The sequence below is a fragment of the Penicillium chrysogenum genome (genome assembly GCF_028827035.1).
Source record: "Penicillium chrysogenum strain IBT 35668 chromosome Unknown utg000001l_segment0_segment0, whole genome shotgun sequence".
Classification (NCBI taxonomy): Eukaryota; Fungi; Ascomycota; class Eurotiomycetes; order Eurotiales; family Aspergillaceae; genus Penicillium; species Penicillium chrysogenum.
This window is the reverse complement of record NW_026622749.1, coordinates 5,728,271-5,744,691: the sequence shown is the minus strand read 5'-3', so window position 1 is coordinate 5,744,691 and position 16,421 is coordinate 5,728,271. Positions and strand designations below refer to the sequence as shown.

The following is a 16,421-nucleotide window of genomic DNA, read 5'->3' as shown; positions in this document are numbered from 1 at the left end:
AACTCTCTCGAAGGTTCAGAAGACAGAAAGGAAGAGAGAGAGATATAGCTATCTAGTCTTGTCACCTGTGGTGGCCTCAGGCATCCAATATATACAGACGCAGAGATATATACATGTGTGGCATAAGAATTCTTGCAAGATAGTACGGGGAAAATTACTATAGGTTCTTCGGAATTGTATACTGCAGAAAGTAATAGATCGTCTAATCTCTCCATACATGGAAACAAGCTCGTATTTATGTGTTGGACGATAGGAACTAAGGTGAACTAATACTATAACCCTATAGGTTGGGCTGGGACCCCGCGCATGTTAGTATGATCTGCTCGTTATAGTAGCTGGTATCCGGCTGGATTATAACGCAACATGATAAAGAAATCACAAATAAGTAGGTAACCACGTATGTACATCTGGGTGTATTTGAACCCGAATCAATAACCATAAGGGCCATCCATATAGAGGGGGTGGACGAGGAACGGCAATGCTCCTAGCGGTGCTCACTCATGTGGCAATCCGTACCGATCTTCCATCATTGCTCCAGTCAAGACCTTTTCTGACACAGAGTGACGCTTAGCCCTTATAGCTTCGGTCATGTCATGGCCTCGGATTCACATTTGGTGGGTCAACCTGAAGTAAATCAAGAATACGATGAATTCCCTGGTTGGGACCCAAGAGTGTCTCCAGCTCATCAACATGGTCTCGTGCCTGCTCCATCAACCCGCTCAATACTTCCCGGCAGTACTGAAAACTCCCCGTTGACTCCATATACTGCACAGCGCGGACTTTGACTGCTCTGTCTTCACTGCGTTGTTTGAGGATATTGATGAGTTGCGTATTGTCTGGATCCGCACGGATGCTATGAATTACAGGATAGGAGAACTTTCCCTCTGTCAAGTCCTCCATCAATCCTTTTTTCTCTGCATAAATCCCGCTCTGTAGGTTCATATAATCATCCCGGATCTGGAAGATGATACCCAATAGTCCCACTAGTCGGGAAAGGTCCCTATATCAAGTCATCAAGTTAGCTAAACGTTTCGAGACGGTAAGTGCGAGATCATCATACGTAGTCGTGGTACTTTGGATTTGCATCAACTCCACTGCAAGTCGAAACAATCCGCCGGTTTTGTACATTACCATGCGGGTGTATTCCGCTTCTGTGGGACACACCAGCGCATCGCGCCAATAGAGATCCATCCCTTGGCCTATATGCAGATCCAGCAACGCTTGAGTGAAAATATGAAATGCGCGTGGGTCATTGATTTCGTTAAGCCTTTTCTGTTGTAGGAAATATGCGTAGTTGGCTGCATTGATGGTTTGGGCGACGCCGAAGACATCATGGGCCACAGGATGTCCCCGGCGGAGACGGGACGCGTCCTGAATGTCGTCTATCCTTCATCAAGTATCAGTACGGCTTCTAGATCAAGCTTATTGTGACTCACAGTAGCGATGCTGTATGTAGCCGATCAATCACTTCTTTCACAATGGCCAATTTATCATCTGGCAGATGGAGCCATTCGTTGAAAGCTGATATCAATTTCCCCCGGATATCTTTCCCTGGAATACATAGCAGGTATTCTAGCGGAGCGCTGACAATCTAAAGTTTGGAAAATATTAGGATAGTGCAATTACACAAGCGCGGGATCCTCACACCTTCTCGTACGGTTCAGCGATCTGGCAATCTCCACTGTCGGTTCCATCACTTAATGTGAAGTTTTGTTGGGTATGATTTGTGTGAGCTTGAAGTATTTGGAACCCTTTGAGATCCTTTCTCCTATAGTAATATGTGGAAGCCGCCGGTTTATTATTGGTAAAAATCGTTATCCGGGGAATGTACTGAGAAATAAAAGCGAATACTTTTGCTGCTGTTAGGCCGAGCATATTTCCCTTCGATATCTTGCTCTAAGCAAAACTGCACCGTTTTTGTTGGGAGATCAACCCTTTCATATTACAAAAGGCCACCCACTCACGCCATGCATCGCTGAAACCCCCGCGGAAGGTCGGGGAACCTATACAATCACTCTGGGGCTTCGTGCGATATGCAGGTGCATGGCTGGAGGCGTATACCAAATGGAGTAAAAGAGGAGGGTATAGATATGGCTATGCGATAAATGCAAACTCTCGAGAAAGAACCACGTGGATCTGCAGTCACAAATCACTATCGCGGCAATCAATTATGACATGACTGGGTTAATACTCAATATCTATTGGGTTTGCACTTTGATCTTGCAGAAATAAGTGGTCTCCAAGGACCAATCACAACACCAAACCCATTTTCAGCGAAGCGGACCGACCTGGACGTACAATGCCTTGTGGGAACACTGCTCGAATGGGCGTGGAATATACATGTCAGCTTCCATCTTCGCATGATATCAGTCTCCACTATCCCGGGATCACTAGCACTGGAGCTACGTTACATGTTTGCCACCTCGCTAACCGCATACATTATTGATTAGCCAACGCAGGAGTGAACGGGGTGACTACGTCAAGGTACAAGGGGCAACACAATGATAAGAATCGTCTTAAAGCTTTGATAAATGCTGTCCTTCATACCGTTGAATTACTGACCTACTTACTAGGCCCCTAAATCGATACAGTGGTAGTCACTGGTTGCGTATGGGATTGTAGAGCTTCAAGCAAATCAAGTAGAATGTCGTTTAACTTCGTTCTGGCAATGATCATACAAATGTCCCTAAAATGGATCACGAGCCTTCCTGCACAAATTGGATAGCCTGGGAACTCCACGCAATATAATGCAGCCAGTTTCATAATCTCCGTCCCAACTCTTAGAACACGACCCCCATCAGCCACCAAGTGTAGGCCTCCCGTATCGCGTGCACTGCACACCCCTAGCAAGATTTATGACACATGCAGTCAGCCGAATATCCTGCAAAGAAAAGAAGCGAATTCTTCATCGCGCCATCTCAGGGATCAGAGGCATACCGTCTCGATAGACTTGACCTGCTGTTCCCTCCATGAACCCGAGCGAAGATGCACGCAGGAGGCAATATTGGCGCAAGATTGATTTGGATTGTGCCTAGCACACCGAAGAGCATCAACCGCAGCTAGCCACAGTGGATCGTGACAAGGCAAAATCGCGTGTGATCTTAGCTGAGAGGGTCGCGAGGATTATGGTTGGCCCAATAGAAACCCCCAAAAGCGATGCATACTTGGTATATAATGGTGTAATGGTGCTGTCAAATTATGATAAAGCGACTGGTCTTGGAGGGCTCAACGGCGAACTAAGTGAGGCTGCATAGCCAAGCGGCATCCACAAGGCGAAGATGCCCGGATCGAATGGAAAGAGCAATGGCCTGTCATTTATGTCTGTGCTACCATTATGGAATCGAACATAGAGCGAATCAAACGTGCCATACTGAACATAAATCCGGGACCTACACCATCGCGTCACCCGCACACATAGCTATACATCAGTCCTTGGAATACCAGCCATTTTCCTAACCCACACACTCCACGATTCTGCAGCACTCTTGAGACCCTAGAACGAGAGGAAATGTGAGGTCCGCAATGAGGGATAGTGAGAATGAGATCAGAATTGGTATTCTAGTTAACTTTTCATTTCCTTTGATTTGTCTTCACGTTTCCAAATGCTTCGAACAGGTCGTATATCTATGCGGCCGCACGCTGTGCAGTCAAGTAAGCCCACGGATATCTTCTGTTGAGAGGGCACAATGTAATATTATTGATAAATAGACAATCGATCCTATCATTTCTATACTAAATTGGCGGGTCCGTGCAATTGCGTAGGATATTCCAAGGTCGTAATGGCAACAGGGAAATCAAGTAATGTAACCAGTAACATTCTCCAGGCGTTTCCATCAAGCCCTACTACAGGCCAACCCATTCCCAGTCTATATACGTGAACAGGATAGCAAAGACGAGGACACAAAAGATTCCTTGAAGCACCCACCCGGAATTTGAGTCTTTGGTCCGATATCTCTCCCATCCATCTCCACTGCGCTTTGGCGGAGGAAGAAAATCACACATCACCCCATCGGCAATAGATTTTGATCCGACATACGCCGGCAAGTCACCTGCATATGGCACATAGTATCGGCCAATGAGAGTCTTTAGTAGGTCATCTCTGGCATGTAATCGGGCCAGAATGCGGGAGCTTTTGTAGACTGTGTTGACGCGGCCATAGCGAATACTGCGATATTGTTCCAAAAGGATCCTCACCTGTCCGTCCGTGGGAGGCCAAATGCCCAAGCCCTTCCGTAAGCGTTGAAGTAGATTTGCCAGCGATGCAGCGTCCTCGATTGCCATGTTGGCTCCTTGTCCAATATTGGGAGTCATCTTGTGAACACTGTCGCCCAGAAGAACTAGCCGGTCATGATGCCAGATGTCAAAGGTATGTTCCTCCAAGACGGTCATGGAGACTGTTTCCCGGTTCTCCCATAATTGCCCAAAATTGATATCTTTGTAGAATACTATACTTCTCAGTTCCTCTGCCGCAGTTTCGATGTCGCCTGCCGTGTAGCGAGGGCAGTGTGGATAAGTGTATTCCTTATCCAACTTCTGTATGACGAACCAGTATACGCGCCCTCCCTTTCCATGGATCGTAATGATGGTGAAGCCATCAAAGAAAGCGTTCACTTGGTCTCCTATAATCAACGCCTTGATGGCGGAGGAGATGCCGAAGAGACAGCGAAACTCTGCCTTGAGACCTGCGTAGTGTTCAGTCCACATTCGAACCAAAGAATGTTTCTCATTTCCACTTACTGGATCTCTCGATTGCCACTCTCGAGGTGGTCTTCTCAGCGGCGTTCCAGATTTCCTGTCGAACTTTGCTGTGAACACCATCTGCGCCGACGACGAGGTGGCCTCGGTAGACAGAGCCCTTAGCCGTGCTCACTATAGCTGCATCACCGGACTTCTCAACCTTTATCACTCTTTCTCCCAGGAAAATTTTGCTATGGTCTGGGTATCCCTGATAGAGGATTTCAAGCAGCTTCTGTCGGTCCAGGAATGCGATTGGGTAACCGAACCTGTGCGGTACCATCAGAGCCATCAGCGATCCTTTCGCCGGAAGAATGGGATAAAGTACGACTGACCTCTCATGTATTACCTTGGTAAACTTGGTTTCGAAGCTGTAACCGTCCGGGTAGTGGATAGTTGCTGTGTTTAGAGGCTCAATCTGTTCCTCGACTAGATCGTACAGTTGAAGTTGATCGAGAACACGGGCTCCGTTTGGTGCAATGCCAACGGATGCTCCAATCTGGGGTGCTGGATTGCTCGCTTTTTCGAGGACAATATGGTCAATCCCGGCACGTTGTAGGCAATGTGCCAGAGTCAAGCCTCCGATTGATCCTCCTACAATGATGACCTGGAACTCTGACTTACTCATCTTGGTTAGTTAGATTAAGAGGGAGCCTGCTAAGATGAATACCACAGTCTTCAGTATATATGAAGTATGAGACCAATAAATTTCTATTTACCTGGGCTCCCGCCCATGTATACAAATCAGGCTGTGTTTGAAATATCTAAAATACTAGCCAGTAGCAAGTGGCATTTAGAAACGGCCTACATATATATATTGAACGGCCTACGTACTTACTGAGAGATTATCTACTATATCCGTTATCTACAGCCCTAGAGGATAGTGCTATAACGTTCTGAGAGGTTCAAACGAAAAGAAAATTTACTCCATCTCATTTGCACTTTTCCATCCGTGTCGTACCAAACTTGTTGCCTAGCCCATAAGAGCTATTGGCGAAAAGACAATTTTGGAAGGGATAAATCAGACTATAGACGATCTCGCATTAGTTTTACAGCAGAGAGGCATGGTAACTAAGCTTTCCATAGGTCCCTTCCTTGAAAGACGTGTGGACCATCCCGACATACCAACCTGTATATGCCTTACTCTAGACAAAATTCCAATATCTGTAATGCACTATTAGAAGCGGACTTCACCGTAATATTGCATAATGTAGGTATGCATGTTCACCTGCAGTATGCAAGGAAAATGATGTAACTCCTGCATGTGCACTGCTAGAGGGGAAAGTCAACACAGTTCTATATGCGACCTTTTCGGAGCCTCGGAAACAGGAATTCGTCGCTTCCACTCGGTCCGTTTCAAACGGACCTGCAGAAACTTCTAAGGCCAGTCATTAACCAAGATATATCACTATATCTGGAATGCGTGAATGAGCTATTACCAGAGTAAGCACAGAGGCCGCGGTGCCAACCATGAACCTAGCACTTCACCTGTTGCTTTCTATACACAAGGTCTGTCAATTGATAATTGAGTGGCACACTAATATCATCAAGTGAATTCCTCAAAGTATTGACGTTTGAATGCTGATTATTCTTTCCTATACCCTGCTCCTTCCATTATTGAAAATTGATTCATATCCGTCTCTTACATCATGAGCCTCTTTGGAAGTGTGTTCGGCTTTTTTCTTAGGGGGGCTAGCCCTATCTTTGGTATGGTTGCTGTGAGCAGCTTCCTTTATCTGATTGTTGACCATATTCACATCCCTCGATGGTGGGACAAAAAGACCCACCTGATCGGACGAAAAAGTCCCGAGAGAATCACTAGCCATGAATGCCCTTATGATTATCTGCGAGAAATCTACGGCAAGCATCATTGGAAAGCTTTTGTCCACAAGCTATCCCCAACCCTTCATAATGATGACCCTGCTAAGTACCACATGGTGCTGGAGATTATGGATGCTATACACCTTTGCTTAATGCTGGTTGACGACGTGAGTGCCCAAGATCTCCTCTGCTTTTGTGACATGGGTGCGGGACAGACCATCTGATTACCAGTTTCTAGATTTCCGACGGAAGCGACTATCGCAAAGGACGACCCGCTGCTCACAGCATATACGGCCCATCAGAAACAGGAAACCGCGCTTATTACAGAGTCACCCAGATCCTCAACAAAACCACCAAGGACTTCCCCAACCTGGCGCCATGGTTAATGCAGGATCTCCAGGATATCCTTGAAGGTCAAGATATATCCCTCGTTTGGCGAAGGGATGGACTCAGCGCCTTCCCTATCGCTACCACAGAGAGGGTTGCAGCATATCGAAGAATGGCCTCTCTCAAGACCGGTTCCTTATTCCGTTTACTAGGTCACATTGTCCTAGAGAATGATTCTATGGATGAAACGTTGACCACAGTCGCGTAAGCCGGACTCTTCCCCAGAAATCCATGTTATGATTCAGGTTTGACGATTATATAGCTGGCATTCGCAGCTCCAGAACGATTGCAAGAATGTTTATTCTTCGGAGTATGCAAAGCTGAAGGGCTCTGCGGCTGAAGACTTGCACAATCGCGAGATGACATACCCCATCGTGCTAGCATTAGATGCACCCGACGGCCATTTGGTGACGGGGGCTCTAGAATATCCGTCGCCTCGCAATATCCGTAATGCCATGAGGGTAATTCGAGGTGACTATGTGCGGAGCATATGCACGAATGAGCTGCATAAATCAGGTGCCTCGGTTAAAGAATGGCTGGAACTATGGGGCAGAAAGGAGAAACTTGATTTGAAGGCGTGAGGTTACGCGATGCATATATACGTACCTAGATAGTCATGGTTATCCTGTATCACGAGTCTTGCCACGGTATTTCAACTAGAATAACGTGAATTTGAGCATCATATAATAATACAGGCTCTTCAAGTGCTAATCACCCGGGGAAGGACACAGTGATTAACTGTCAGTACATAGGTAGAACCGGGCAGCTATCCCAGTGAAATATGAGTGTATTGGCCCAACGTGGATTAATATGAGATGAACAGACGGGAACCTATCCGCATATTTGTGGCTTACCTGACCTGCACTCTCATGCGGCTTAGTCTCCCCGTTGTCATTCCAATCTCACTAACCGACTTGACGCCTTCCATGTCGATAATTAATGAGGCTTTCGTTCAGTTGTCTACTTGAAATGTTCTTAGGCCGCTCGATAAATCGCTAAAGTTGATTCCGGGGTTTAGTTATGTTTGATTCAGATATAGCGGAATATTAGTCTCTCCCCTCGACGGGCACGCCAACTATTTGTTGCGTCCATCAATTCGGGGCACCCTCGAACAACCCATTGCCACTTTTTCAAAAATGACTCGGTCACCTCCCAGTTCTGCACGTCCCAGGGCTCTCCCCAAACTAGCATCCCTGCATCCATCGTTGATTCACCCCAGAAACCCATGATATCGTGACAGAGCTGCTCGTCATCCCAGTCATCCCCGGCTTCGATGAGATTATCACGCATCTTGGGGAAAGGAAAGAAGTCCAGCCATGGGTGATGACGTATCGATTTCTGAATTCGAGTTGGCTGCAGGTTGGCTGGAATGAGGCTATTATCGTCCTGGCGAGGTGGCCTTGGTGGCAGAACTGTGTTGAACAGTGAAATGGCGTCGTCATCCATCCAGAACTCCGACCAGCCGATTAGTCGCAGGTTCTGAGCGAATGCTCGAAACACGTTAACCTTCGTCAATGTCATAAGATGATCGGCGGTCGGGTCCCCCCCGTGCGTAACTGTCATACGCTGACTTGGCAAACCTCCCCAGAATATCTTGTAAAAGTTCTGGATTGCGACAGAAGCTGACTTCCGAGTTGTCTTGGGAAGAACGATTTTGTGATTGGACGGTAGAGGTCGAACGAGGGCGTGGTACTAGGCTCTTGGGGTGGACGTCTTTGTTGGATGACATTCGCTTACGCTTTCCTGGCAAAGATCAGTTCCTGCTCAACAGACAACAGTGAAACGTGACGTACGGTAAGCCCTCTGGTTTATGCGGTTCTGTCGCCGACGACGTTCAGTCGGGTCACTCAATCCAGACCAGTCGTCCGTCACTTGCTCAGCATCATCGGATATAGGGGTTAGATGGTCAATTTTCAAGTTTTCGGTCATTCTGATTATTAGCACTAGTGTGTTGAACTTTGCGTAAGGGGAGGCAACAGTTTCGAAGATGTGAAGATGGAGCCCATCCCAGTTGGGATTTCTTGGCGATCGGAGATTGTCCACGGAGTTAAGAGATGACGTTCTGTCCACTGGGTATGGTCACAGTAGTCAGATGCTGGAAGATATATCAACGTTCTAAGGATTTCAAATCTTCCCAAGTTTCCTAATATACATAGCTAACAACACAACCAGAGGAAAATCTTTGGCTTATCTAAACTCTGCGTACGCAAAATCAGCTGGAGCCAGACATCGCTGGCGCTCTCCAAACGCATATAGACCCAGCATCATGCCAGTAAAGTTGGCCCCAACCGGAGGTGCTGCCGTAGCAGCATTGTTAGAAACTGACCCAATCCAGTGGACATCGGAATGTGTGTCTTCTCGATATCCAAATCGATACTCGGTGCCACAGTCAACTGTGAGAGTGACAGCAGTTTTTGTATCCAATCTACGCTCCACGGTGTCGCCCTTTGACGGTCGAAAACGGATGAAACGGCCCTTGCCATCTTTCCGGATACCGATGCTGCTATACGTAAAATAATTTAACCATACCACAGTGCCAGCCTCTGTTTCGGCTGCCGTCGGCTCAAAGGAGAGCCTTGTCTCCCACCTGCAGAAGTGGTGGGTTTGCTTGCGAAGGAACATGGTTGGACTGGCTGGCACTGACAGGTTATAAGGTCCGCCATGGAGACGAAGGTAATTGGGGCGCTCGGTAAGTGAGTAGTCAGTTACAAAGGGCGTGTCTATTTCCTGGTCAGATGGGCGCAGGCAGGTTCGCTCTTCGATGCGTACTTTTTCGATACCATCCAACCTGCATTTGCGAGTCCGAAAATTCATCTCTCCAGGAGACTGGAGTATGGAATTCGTAAAGACCAGGTCCATGGGAGTTGAGACTGATTTTCTGTCCTCCGTTGATCACAGGCCAATCATCTTTCCATTCTAAGGGGACTAGAAAGGTCTCTCGGCCTAGGAAGGTTAGTATGATTAGGCCGCAAGTACTTCGAGACAGCGTACCTAGCACTGAGTCTTCCCACGTATCTCCCCGTCTTGAAGGACGAACACCTAGAACTACCGCCCACCATTGCCCTTTGGTGTCCTCAACCAGATCGGCATGCCCAGTGTTTTGTACTTCGTCGTCAACGCCATTGCGCCAGAGAGGGTTATTTGGCCCGAGTTCCCACGGTCCCAATGGACTAACTTCACTACGGTTCACCCATTCGCAATGTCCACTTTCAGTGCCACCTTCCGCTGTGAACAAATACCAATAACGGCCGCGTTTGAAAATATGCGACCCCTCGGCAACACCAGAAGAAGATTCCCGGATCAATTTAGGTACGGACGTAGAATGCCCGGTTGCCAAGTCAACAGTACATATATGAATCGCAAAGTCTTTCAGCTTGGCACCAGTAGTTGGCTGAATCTTTCTATAGGTGGACGATAAATATACGGTTCCATCGTCATCCCAAAAAAGCTGTCGTCATCAAGTGCCACTCTCATCATTCATGCAGGTGGTGATATCTTGGGCTGAAACTCACATCTTGGTCAAATCCCACTTGATCAAAATAGACTGGATCAGACCATGTCTTGTCATTCCAGATATCGGTTGTTTTGACATAAAATCCCTGTGGCCAAACTCGGTCATCCTGTTGAGGACGGTAACGCTGAAAGCTCGCAGCGATGACATAGTAAGCACCTCCGTGATATCGAATTGTGGTTGCCCACACTCCTCCTCCGGGTTCTGGGGTGTGAATTTGAAGCTGACTGGGCCGTGTCAATGCATGGCCTATCAATTTCCACTGAATCAAATCCTGGCTATGGTAGATGGGAACGCCAGGGAAGTATTCAAAGGAGGATGTGACCAAGAAAAAGTCTCTATCGACACGAACAATCGATGGGTCGGGATTAAATCCCGGGATAATGGGATTAACGTAACTCATTGCTGTTAGAATATGCTGGATTGACCGCACCCGCACCATGGGGTTGGCTTATATGTAAGTGAATAAATTCTGATTTGATTGGTGGGAAAACAACACCCGTATAATCCAAGACGTGGCGCAAGTTCGTAATGCAGAGGGGAAGATCTTCCAAATGAAGTCTCGGTACTCCGTAGTGAAATATGAGATATATCGGACCCAAAGGATGGTTCAACTATCGAATACTTTGTTCTTCGGGGAGATGTAGAATCCAATTCCTAGAAGGTATTGAGGCAAGTGTAATACCAGGTAATCACTATGGTCTTAAGTGACTACAAACGTGATATCGATCGAAAATCCAATTCTCAGAGCTCCGATCAGGAAGTGCTTTTGACATGTGGGTACTCAGCCCTTCACAACGAGTCATTGATCCAGCTCATCTACCAAAACGATATAGGTGCATGATCTCGTAGCGCATACATAACAAGTATAAGAATTGCCTGAGCAAAACAAACTGAGAACTGCGTCTTATAACCTGTTCAGGGTCAACTATCATCTTCCGAAGTTCTGCCGAAGGAATGTGGGGTAGTTAGGTGCGTCGCATCCCCTCATCCGAATCCGGCAAATGCGGGCTGCACACCGCACCAAGGAAGAAGGAAGCCATTATATTTGCGAGAATTGCTCACAACAAACCTCGCACACTGAATCACACGCTATGGCAACTACCTGTGAGATTCAAAGTTCGCGCGATACGAGTTTTATCGCTCTGGAGACTTTGCCTCATGGCCAGTCAGATACAGATTCACGTTTGGGCCCTGAAAGCTTTCCCTTGTTGGAGAAATGGAATCAGCCTCGCATCAATATTCTTCGGACCTTTGCGACCTTCTGGTCATTCCTGGTCATGGGTGCGAATGACGCAGCCTATGGTGTAAGTTGATATTACTCAAAAGGAGCACGGTTTGATTCCAATGTTGCGAGATGTTTGCTAACTGTTTTTCAGGCTCTAATTCCATATGTAAGTTGGGTTCCTCTACAGTTGACGAGAATCTGTCTGATCCATCGTACAGCTGGAATCATACTACCATCTATCGTACACCATTGTGTCTCTCGTTTTCTTGTCACCTCTCGTAGGCTATACAGTCGCAGCTTTTCTCAATCACCGGATCCACTATACTCTAGGTCAACGTGGTGTGGCAATAATCGGGCCAGCGTGCCATCTCATTGCCTATGTTATCAACTGTATTCATCCACCGTATCCGGTACTAGTGGTCGCATTCATCTTTGCAGGGTTAGGAAATGGCCTAGAGGATGCTGCATGGAATGCATGGCTTGGTAACATGGCCAACGCAAATGAGTTGTTGGGAGTGTTGCATGGGATCTACGGAGCCGGTGCAGTCATTAGTCCGTTGGTCGCAACGTCAATGATTGCCAAGGGTGGTCTGCCGTGGTATTACTTTTATTATGTCATGGTAAGTGCTGAGTTCCTCGAAAAACGCTCGACCGCGATTTAATAAGTCAGACCGGATGTGCGGCCATCGAATTGGTGGTCTCTGGCGCATGCTTCTGGAAATCAACCGCCGCTGATTTCCGCGCATCCAACGTATCATCAGCGGATAACAAAAAAGGCGGTTTGAGAAATGCACTGTTCAAGCGCCCAGCTGCCCGGGTAACCTGGCTCTGCGCATTGTTCTTGCTGGGGTACGTTGGAGTAGAGGTCGCGTTGGGAGGATGGATCGTTACTTTTATGATTCGAGTCCGACAAGGCGGTGCTTTTGCCAGCGGTATGACGGCCACTGGGTTCTGGTTGGGTATCACGGTTGGACGGGTAATTTTGGGGTTTGTGACGCCCCGGGTCGGCGAGAAAGTCGCAATTTCGGTGAGCACCACGTTGTCTCGCAATAGAACGAAACTAATTTTCAGCAGGTCTACATAGTTTGCTCCATGGCGTTTGCTTTGGTTCTATGGCTTGTGCCCGAGTTCTATGTGTCGGCCGTGGCAGTGTCTTTGCAAGGCTTCTTTCTCGGCCCCCTTTTCCCCGGGGTAGTTGTGATGGTTACCAAGCTTCTTCCTCGGCATCTGCATGTCACCTCGATAGGGTTTGTCGCTGCCTTTGGAGGTAGCGGAGCCGCAATTCTCCCATTTGCGGTCGGTGTACTTGCACAAGCCAAGGGGGTGCAAGTACTGCAGCCATTTATCGTTGCCCTATCCGGTGCGATTCTCCTTACATGGCTGGGATTGCCGCGGGTGTCCAAGGTCAGACACAATGAATAGATAAGAGTTCTCACATGTTGACATGTGAGAATATTTCGGGAGCATTTTTGTTATCAGATCCGATTATTTATCTCGGGCGTTTCGCTGATCCCGTATGCAATGTTGTGCTCCGTTTCACGTGAGCGACTCATTCTTTTTTCCTTTTTTGTCCCAACACACAATCGACCACATGAACAGGGTATGATTTTCAAATTAGCATAGTCAAGTGTCAGCCTCAGGGCAAAACATATTCAAACCGAGGTCATTTCTCAGAAACCATACTGAGTACTCCGTACACCGTAGAGTATTAACGCCGATGATCTCATCATTCCAAGATCCGATAATCGGGCTGATCTCGGGACAGGTTAAACTGTGAAAGCCATCAGAATTATGTGTTTTCTCCCCGTTTCCTCATATCAGAATGAGTATCTGTAGAATATGGGCGTGCGACACCTGCGGAATCAACCATCGGTAGTTAATAATTGTGTCTAAACTTCCAAGGTTGTGGCCTTCCATAAGTCAAAAGCGATGGGCAAAGGTCCCGAGGTCGGGGAATGGAAGTTCCGAATTCCCCGGAACCATCGCGCTTTCCTGATTGGTCAGCTCTTTTAAGCCGAGGCTCTTTCCTAATTGAGACCCTCGGCCCTTCCAACCTTCGGAACCTCCCTCCTCATTTCTGGGGTTCATAACCCCATCTTTCCCCATTATCTCTCTTGCCTCTAACCATATCCCCCCCTTTTTCCGACAATGCCATCACCTCCTCCTGATTGGGTTAAAGCCCTGAAGCCGTCAGGTCCGCAAGGATCTGAACTCCTCCACCAGGAGCGTGCTCAATCGAATGTCGACGTCGAAAGATTATCCGAATTGCTACACACAAAGGAAACTTTGGAGCGACGAGCATCCCTCTTAGCTCTTTTGCAGCCCGAAAAAGTATTCGATAAGTCTCAAAATCATAGTTTGGGCCGTGTCGAGCGGCTCCAGCGATCGCTGGCCAAGGCCAAGCGCCTCCAGCAGCTTGCGGAAGAGCACAAATGGTCGATGCAAGAGCTTCATGCGGCCAATGACTTGATCGGTGAACCTACTCCGTACGGTTTGCACGCCAGCATGTTCCTTGTAAGTTGGATCCATGTCAAGAATTCAACTGTCTAGCTAACCACTTTGATCATTATCTAGGTGACTCTCCGAGAACAGGGCACTCCCGAGCAGCATAAACTGTTCCTTGAACGTGCAGAAAAATACGAGATTATCGGTTGCTATGCGCAAACAGAATTGGGCCACGGATCGAACGTGCGCGGTTTGGAAACCACCGCCACCTGGAACTCCAACGATAAGACATTCACCATCAACTCGCCAACATTGACTGCCTCGAAGTGGTGGATTGGATCTCTCGGTCGCACGGCCAATCACGCCGTTGTTATGGCTCAGCTGTTTATCGATGGCAAGAACTACGGTCCTCACCCATTCGTCGTGCAGGTCCGTGATCTTGAGACTCATCAGCCATTGGATAATGTATATGTGGGCGATATTGGCCCCAAGTTTGGCTACAAGTGAGTCGATCCTCACTATTTTGCTAGCGCCGGAACTAATGACTACTTTAGCACAATGGATAATGGTTTCCTGCTGTTCAACAACGTCAAGATTCCCCATGTCAACATGCTGGCCCGCTTCTGCCAGGTCGACAAAGAGACGAACCAATATGCGAAGCCTGCTATGCCATCTCTTGTATTTGGTACTATGACCTGGGTGCGGGCCAATATTGTCCTGGACGCCGGCGGTGTTCTGGCTCGCGGTGTGACTATTGCGACCCGTTACTGTGCAGTTCGGAGGCAGTTCCAGGACCGCGATGCCGATCCACACGCGGGTGAGACCCAAGTACTGAACTATAAGATGGTCCAGGTGCGCTTGCTCCCACTTTTGGCATCTATGTACGCCCTTCACTTCACTGGTCGCGGCATGATGCGTCTTTATGAGGAGAACCAAAGCCGCATGAAGGCAGCCAGTTCACCCGACCAGGAGTCGCGGGGCGCTGGACCCGAGCAGCTCCGCGCCGGCGCAAACCTCCTGGCGGATCTGCATGCTACCTCGTGTGGTCTGAAGGCTCTGGCCAGTACCACTGCGGGTGAGGGTTTAGAGATCTGCCGCCGCGCATGCGGTGGTCATGGATACAGTAGCTACAGCGGCATTGGACCGGCCTATGCGGACTATCTGCCCACATTGACCTGGGAAGGTGATAACTATATGTTGACCCAGCAGGTTGCACGTTATGTACGTCACAGTTCTTCCTTCCGTCCTATTCATTCGAGACTGACAGTATCAACAGCTTCTGAAATCTGCCCGTGCCGTCCTGGCTGGCAAGCCGGCTCGTAACGACACTAGCCAGATCCTTCAGGCATACCTCGACCGACGAGATAAGGGCGCTTCATTCGATGTGCTCGATGAAGACAAGGACATCGTGGCTGCCTTTGGATGGCGCACGGCCCATCTTACTTTCGAAGCTCTGAAACATCGGGATGCTGAGCAGCGCTCCTGGAACAGCCTTTTGGTTGACTTCTGGCGCTTGTCCACGGCTCACTCTCAATACCTGATGGTGAAGAATTTCTACGAGGCGGTTTCCTCTCCCGAACTCTCGGGGGCCTTGGATCCAGAGACCAAGGGCCTCATGCATCAATTATTCCGACTCTTCTCGCTGCATACTCTGGAGCGCGAAGCCGCCGAATTCTTCTCCTCCGGTGCGGTGACTGTGCGACAAATCACCCTTACTCGCACTACTGCCGTATTGAAACTACTTGACGACATCCGCCCGCACGCTGTCCGATTGGTCGATGCCTGGGCGATTCCAGACTGGCAGCTAGACAGCAGCCTGGGTCGCTATGACGGCAAGGTGTACGAAGATTTGTTCCGCCGCGCGAGCGAGGAGAACCCTGTTAACGAATTGGTGTTTGACCCTTACCCTTGGAATTCGGCATTGCTCAAGAATGAGCCAGCCAAGAGCAAGCTGTAAAATTTTGGGATATGTCATGTTCGCGTTCTTCTGATGTAATTTTTATGCCTTTTTGGTTTGAAGTATAGACCATAGAGAGATCAGCTATATACCTAAATCTCATAGAATGGCCAATGACTGTGTTCTAGACGTGTTTACTTTACTTTATTTCTTTTCTTTTCTTTTTTTTTTTTAATAAAGCTACATGTTTTCTGGCAAGCTTTGCTTTTGCCGTTCAGCTAGATAGTGAATGTATTATGAGGAGACAGGTTGCGACCCGAATGGCCCAGGTCGGGCATGCATGCTGAAGAGCCTGTTGCTGAGCTTTGCATCCCAATTACTCAAAGTCGATGAACTCT

The 16,421-nt window shown here is 48.1% G+C and overlaps 5 protein-coding genes across 5 annotated transcripts; 3 read left to right on the top strand and 2 right to left on the bottom strand.

Annotated features, from left to right (window-relative positions):
* Positions 1–609: 609 nt before the first annotated feature.
* Positions 610–5,362, bottom strand: N7489_002278 (uncharacterized protein; the record flags this gene model as incomplete). The annotated part of the gene is made up of 6 exons (XM_056708033.1): positions 610–1,000; positions 1,061–1,387; positions 1,437–1,591; positions 3,856–4,682; positions 4,738–5,003; positions 5,070–5,362. Coding segments are annotated over 6 exons (2,259 nt in total), but the record flags the coding sequence as incomplete, so codon positions are not given.
* Positions 5,363–6,383: 1,021 nt separating this feature from the next.
* On the top strand, positions 6,384–7,523 carry N7489_002277 (uncharacterized protein; the record flags this gene model as incomplete). The annotated part of the gene is made up of 3 exons (XM_056708032.1): positions 6,384–6,722; positions 6,794–7,146; positions 7,205–7,523. The coding sequence occupies 3 exons, from the start codon at positions 6,384–6,386 to the stop codon at positions 7,521–7,523; spliced, it is 1,011 nt and encodes a 336-aa protein (XP_056572334.1).
* Positions 7,524–7,971: 448 nt separating this feature from the next.
* Positions 7,972–10,856, bottom strand: N7489_002276 (Concanavalin A-like lectin/glucanase subgroup; the record flags this gene model as incomplete). Its single annotated transcript, XM_056708031.1, has 6 exons — positions 7,972–8,564; positions 8,736–9,004; positions 9,149–9,662; positions 9,712–9,885; positions 9,934–10,390; positions 10,455–10,856. The coding sequence occupies 6 exons, from the start codon at positions 10,854–10,856 to the stop codon at positions 7,972–7,974; spliced, it is 2,409 nt and encodes an 802-aa protein (XP_056572333.1).
* Positions 10,857–11,547: 691 nt separating this feature from the next.
* Positions 11,548–13,103, top strand: N7489_002275 (MFS transporter; the record flags this gene model as incomplete). Its single annotated transcript, XM_056708030.1, has 5 exons — positions 11,548–11,760; positions 11,833–11,847; positions 11,900–12,301; positions 12,352–12,708; positions 12,756–13,103. 5 exons carry the CDS (start codon positions 11,548–11,550, stop codon positions 13,101–13,103), a joined length of 1,335 nt encoding a protein of 444 aa, XP_056572332.1.
* A 726-nt stretch (positions 13,104–13,829) lies between these two features.
* N7489_002274 (uncharacterized protein) lies at positions 13,830–16,083 on the top strand (the record flags this gene model as incomplete). Its single annotated transcript, XM_056708029.1, has 4 exons — positions 13,830–14,195; positions 14,256–14,629; positions 14,681–15,347; positions 15,403–16,083. 4 exons carry the CDS (start codon positions 13,830–13,832, stop codon positions 16,081–16,083), a joined length of 2,088 nt encoding a protein of 695 aa, XP_056572331.1.
* Between the last annotated feature and the right edge of the window lie 338 nt (positions 16,084–16,421).